Source organism: Morus notabilis, unplaced genomic scaffold, assembly GCF_000414095.1.
Source record: "Morus notabilis unplaced genomic scaffold, ASM41409v2 Scaffold538, whole genome shotgun sequence".
Lineage (NCBI taxonomy): Eukaryota > Viridiplantae > Streptophyta > Magnoliopsida > Rosales > Moraceae > Morus > Morus notabilis.
The window spans coordinates 275,412-281,826 of NW_010359796.1; the positions used below are offsets into that span (position 1 = coordinate 275,412).

General features: G+C 35.8%; 1 protein-coding gene across 1 annotated transcript; it reads right to left on the reverse strand.

Moving 5' to 3' along the window:
- Nucleotides 1–3,524: 3,524 nt before the first annotated feature.
- On the reverse strand, nt 3,525–6,050 carry LOC21405723. Its single transcript, XM_010095069.2, has 5 exons — nt 5,827–6,050; nt 5,639–5,697; nt 4,810–4,913; nt 4,245–4,299; nt 3,525–4,158 (listed from the first exon to the last, which is right to left on the reverse strand). The coding sequence occupies exons 1-5, from the start codon at nt 6,046–6,048 to the stop codon at nt 4,026–4,028; spliced, it is 573 nt and encodes a 190-aa protein (XP_010093371.2). The 5' UTR covers nt 6,049–6,050; the 3' UTR covers nt 3,525–4,025.
- Nucleotides 6,051–6,415: the final 365 nt, after the last annotated feature.

A 6,415-nucleotide genomic window follows, 5' to 3' on the forward strand; every position in this document is an offset into this window, starting at 1 on the left:
ATAGGCAGCATGACATGCACCGAGAAAGCCGCGGACAACATGTCCACTCATCATCACAATTGATACGTAAAAGGTCAAGTCGTAACTCTCGTACAATATCACCTAGCTATATGGAGCAGGCCATGGCTCGCCTCGTAACTTCGATAGAAACAAGCAGTCGGTCTCGAGGTATAAATGCATCTGCGACCATGCCCGTGCAAAGTGAAAACGTTGAGGTTCAATACTTCGATTTATTGGCAACGTTGGACATATCCCAAGAACAGTATCTCTTCATGTTCAACTTTATGACTACCAATCCTAGATGGCAGCAGTCATTCCTTCATATGCCAGAACACCATCGGCTTGTGTGAATTCAACAGACTATGGAGCAGTGTGCAAACCAACAAGTCTCTCCTCCGCCACCACAACAAATGCCTATGCCCTCGTTCTTTCAGCCGACCGTGCACACGAACCCTACACCTGCCAACACATTCGAACAACCCACTTCCCTATTTCAACCGTTCGTGCCACCGTTCCCAAGACCACCCTATCCAATGCCACGCGGAGGGGATAGTTCTTCGCACATGTGATGATGTCATTTCATTTCTTTTACTTGTTACGAACATATAAAGACTTGTCGAAATTGATTTGTTTATGGTTTTATTTCCTTCATTATTTGTCGTTATTAGTACTAATTTAGTCATTCTTATTAGGTTGCGACACATTTGGTTGAGGAGTTGTTGCTTAATGTAAACTTATTTCGGCAAGAGTTGTTTTATATTTAGTTTTTAACTTTATGCATATGATTTACATTTTTTAACTTTTTGCATCATTATTTGGAAAATTGGACAGGGATGATATAGGCGGGAATTCAAACCCAATGGGTTATAATGAATCAAACTGACAGTGACGATGATTTTTTCATGCAAGTGGTGGTTGCGGCGACTATGCTATGTGTTGGATTTGTATACAGAGAACCTTCTCGCCGAAGGCACACTTTTGGTTGGGGAGGCGCACTTAGAGTGAATTATTATCTGGAACGTAGTCTAACAGTGATGTATGACAAAGTCCGTATGAGTAGTGATGCATTCTTACGCCTAAGTTTTATCCTTGAGGAAAGGGGCTTATTACGACCGACCGCCCACCTAAATGTTGATGAGCAATTATTCATATTCCTAACTATATTATGTCAGAACCAAACTAACAGGGAGGCGCATGACACTTGGCAGCGATCTGGATCAACGGTGTCTGAGTACTTCACCAAAGTTCTTGAGGCGGTATGCACATTGAAGAAGGACTTCATTAGACATCCAGATTTTGAAATCATTGACCCGCACATAATTGCAAGTGGAAATAAATACTCGCCGTGGTTCGATATAAGTTCGGTAATCTACATTAATTAGCCACATCTAAATTTTAATGCGGTTTATAATGCTTTCTAAAAATTATTACGTTGTTTAATATAACCAACATAACTCTTGTAAACTATGAAGGATTGTGTTGGAGCACTTGACGGTACTCACGTCCCATGTGTTCCCCCTCGTGAAACTGCTGAACTTTACAGAAATAGGAAGGGGTTCTTTTCACTTAATGTGCTTGCCGTGTGCTCTTTTGATATAAAATTTACGTACATGTTATCTGGATGGGAGGGTTCCGCACACGATGCGAGAGTACTGGCTGCCGCCTTAGAATCCACGAACAAAAGATTTCCAACACCACCACCAGGTCCGCCTACAATGATTTTTTATATGTACATTGACATTTCAAATACTTCATCTATACGCTTATTTGTTAATTAATATACGTATAAGTGTAGGAAAATTTTACCTCGTCGACTCGGGGTACGCTAACAACGGATGCTTCATGGCACCATATCGGGGGACAACATACCACTTGCAAGAGTATAGGACTCGCCGTGATAGAGGTTTCCACAGCGAACGTGAGCTTTTCAACTACACCCACTCCTCACTGCGTAATGTCATTGAAAGAACATTTGGTGTGTGGAATGCTAGATTTCATATTTTGAGAACCATTAACCGTTACCCCATGACCAAACAAGTTATGATTCCAATAACGTGTGCTATAATACATAATTTTATCCATATGTACTGTAATGGGGACAGCCTATTGGACCAATACTCACAAGATGGCGTTCCGATTGCAGACATTGATCCACAGAATGTTGATGATGACATTAACGACAATACTAACCATAAGGGTCAACCATTGGATTCTAATGCAGAAGTGGAGATGAATGCTTTAAGGGATGCAAGGGCGCATACAATGTGGGCAGTGTACCGTCACCGTCGTGCACGCTAATAGTCCTCATTCAAAAGACGTTGATATGCGACAATATTATGTTATAGGGTCTATAAATACTCGTGTTATAATTTATGTATTTATTGTTGTATATTTGAACTTAATTAAAATGAAAACTGATCTTCTACTTTTTATTTTTATTATTTTTTACTTTTGTAATTATGTGTTTTTTAAAATTACCAGATTACCAATAATTATTTACAACTAATTTAAATTATTCATATTCAATTACAAAAAAAAACATAATAAATTTGAAAAATAAAAAAATTGTAAAAGAATTGAATAAAATTGGAAAAAAATCATATCCACTATTCATAACTCAAGTTTTACCACAAACAAACACAAACTCAAAAAGATGCTTATCTCAAACTATAACTCAAGTATACACAACCAAACGCAAACTCAAATTACAACTTCAACTCAAACTCAACTAAAAAACTTAACTCAAGAATACTTGCAAAAGAACAAGCCCTCAGTAATACATTGTAAAGCCAAGAACAAGAAAACAAGATGGTTCTTCAGCTAGATTTTTTCAACCTCAGGTAGAGATAATCTTTTCCATTTATGAGACAATAATGGAATTCTTCAATAACTTAATAAGCAATCATATTAAAAAAAGAAACATCAGAAAGAAACCATCGGATTGCTCTTCCTTCAAAGCAGTACACGCAATCTCTTGTTGGTTCATCCAAGGTTTAAGCCATCTAAAGGCAAAACTAACACGACAATATTTCTTGTAGCTCTAGTAGTGTAGTTTTGCATAAAGGCATCTCTCAGACAAAAAAAATCACTAAAATGCTTGCTTGATTCACTTTTCTCTAGCCATCACTGCATCCCGATAGTCCATTAAGCTTAGGAAAGATATTCCTCCGTATTTGAGTACCAAATCATCCACTGACAAATGACCCCTCAAAAGTATGTAACAGTTGTTAAAGAAGCAACGTACAACTTACAGAACCAACAAAAAAAAAAAAAAAAGGAACTCGTACAGTAGAACTACTATTTTTGAACGGTCCGTCCTTGTAGGACCACATTAAAATTTTCAACGCATGGCACATAAGTGCTCCCACTCATGAAAAACTAATCTAATGGCTAAAATTATAGTTCCTACTGATAAGAAAATAACAGTTCTTACTAAAAAAGTTCCAAAAGGAAAAAGAGAATTTTGTGATTAGGTATGGAATCAAACTATGGTAATAAGATACCTTTATGAAGCATCGAATCATATCAGATTATGAAAAGTATGGCCGTTTAACAAATATCGATAAAATTCTAGCGGTTCAAATTATCAAATAAATAAAACGAAACATTATACACATTGAAAAGGACAAACCTAATGATTGCTTGCTAGTTTGTTTCGTATCCAAAGTAAGAGCATATATCACAATCCTCCCAGCCGGTTCATACATGAATGATGAATCCACATATGTGCTTTACTGAGACGTAATCTAGTTATCATGTCCAACTTCGGCTATAGGTTCGTGTAGATTTCCTTAGAAATGTTTGATTTCAATTTTTTTTTCCTCACATCTCTCTCATCATTAAGCTGTGTAGTATATAATAGACGTAAGTTCAAAGTCATCAATAGCTGTAGACAGCTGAAGTTCATTGTAAGTGTTTAGAGGCCATTGTAAGCTCGTGTCCGTTTCCTAAGTCTGGCTTATCTCAATCATAGCATTTATTGTACAACATTTACAAGAATGGGGGAGAAAATTTGAGAACTTTACTTAACCATTCTTCTTCGGAAGGTGCTTTCCATTTGAGATGTTAGACGGGGTCTCATTAACAGTGACTGATTCACTGCTGTTCTGGTCTTCAAAAGCCTTCACTGAGTCTGCATACGATCGCGTACAAGGCCATCTGCAGAAACAGAGCCAAACTTTGATTAGGTTCTGTAAATCCAAATAAATTATCAGTTGATTGACAGGATCTTCAATGTGCTTTACCTGCTTGACTTTATAAGTTCATTGTCTATTGTAACATTCTCATCAAATACGTTGCCTACGAGGACGACAGACAAATGCAACAATCATGTGAGCAGCAAGAACTAGTTATGACGAAAGAGCTACCACATTTGATGATATAGCAGAGAAAACCAATGCATCAAGTGCAGAAGACATAATTTAAGAGAGAAAGAAACCAATAAAGAAGATTAATTAGAGGGGATAACAAAAACACCATAGATTAAAAACATGCACTAAAATAAGTAGAGATGTGATACTGTCTTACAAACACAAGCCTTCAAACTTTTAGTGATTAAGCCAAGACTTAGTTAATGGTATACTGTAGTTTTCAGGGAAAATCACTATGAAGAAAATTTTCTACCAACTAAAGCATTTTAGTAAAATATGAGACAGAAAAAAAAAATGATGGTCAAGAGAAAAGCAATAGCAGACATTTACTAGACTAAAGAATTCAGTAATAAGTTGCTTAAGCTGCTTGGAACAAAATAAAAGCACCGAAAACTAAGCTCTAATAAGCATAAAACCGAAAAAAGGAAATCACTGCTACCTCCATAGAGATTCTTCTTAGAGAAGTATTTTGCCATCAACCGACGAGCATAGTCAGCTTCATATATCTTGAACTTCTCGATGTGGTTTGCAAGATAAAGGTATCTGAAAAAATGCAGAAACTGTAAATCATCCGGCCAATGGCTCAAAATTAAAAATGAGTGAATTTCTCATATCTTTTTAGACACCCAATCAAAGACTACATGTACTATGTAGAGACAGGTACTCGAAAGTCTCGTGGCAGAAACTAGAAGAGGTAAGAAGATCCATGACAAAAAATCAACTACTAGAAAACAAATCAAATTTTAGCGGAAAAAACTTGTGACCACATATAAAACTTGGAAATACAATAAAAGACGGTCTAAGAAAAGTTCTCAGATATAAAATTTGACTTCATTTCTACTATTTGCTAGAAAGTGCCACTCATAGTGCAAAACACAGAACTATAGGATAATAACATCAGAAATCAAAATAGAGCTATCCCCAGATCAGGGTGGGAACTCTTCTAGTGTCCTTAAAATAAAAAAATAAAAAAAAGTTTCATTTTAATGGCAAAGAAGCTTTATAGAAATAAGAATTTTTCCTCAATTTCAGAGCAATATTCAAAAAAAAAAAAAAAAAAGGGGAGAGATAGACGTGCACAAAGATAAGTGTACAATTTTCTAACTAAATTTTACTCATAAGAACTGTTAAACGAATGTAAGAAGATCCCAATTAACGGAAAGAAAATTATTGGAACACATGTTCCCAGCAATGATTTGGAAAACCTAACATTTTAGGAGCACAGTAAGAATAAAATTTTGGTGAAATATTTCAGAGAAAATACTCACTGAAAATTGGTAGCTACTTCAGGCGTTTTCTCGTCGAAATTGTTTTCCCCAGCGTCAACCTAACAAAGAAGAGAAAGCCCGTAAAAGAAAAACTGCATACACCACATATATACAGATATATATATATATATATATATATATATAAATATACACACACATATAGGTGGAGTAGAGACGGAGAGAGAAACCTGGAGTTTAGGAGAGAGAGAAGAGTGAGAAGTGGGTTTAGTAGTGGTGGCGGGGGAGTTGTCGGAATTGGAGGCTGAGGAAAGTGATTGCGGAGAAGACGAAGATGGCAGATTCGCCATTGGAGAAGTTGACGAGCTTGGAAACCGGAAGAAATCGCATCTGTATTTTTTCTGCGATATGCCAGTGTGATAGACGCAGAAAGCACAGGATAATTGACACATATCATGCCTAACCTCTAATAATTGATAGTTTAATCTCTATTTTTTTTTTTTTTTTTGACAAAAAGACTTCCAACTTATTAAATTGATACAATTAAAATATTTCTTTAAATTCCGTCCAAATAATAACAGGAGGAGAAGTCACGTGACGCCTCTTAAAATTGATTTAACCTACAAATTACTCTTTATTTTTTCGGTTCTATCTTAATTTTTTAGAATGAATTAAGATTTGTTTGTCTACACTCAAACTCAAAAAAAATTTAAATTCAAGTTACAAGTTTATTCAAGTTCATATCCTTTTATAAAATTTGAGTTTGAACTTGAGTTTTAATTTGAATTTTAACTTGAGTTTGGAGTTAAAATCTGAGTT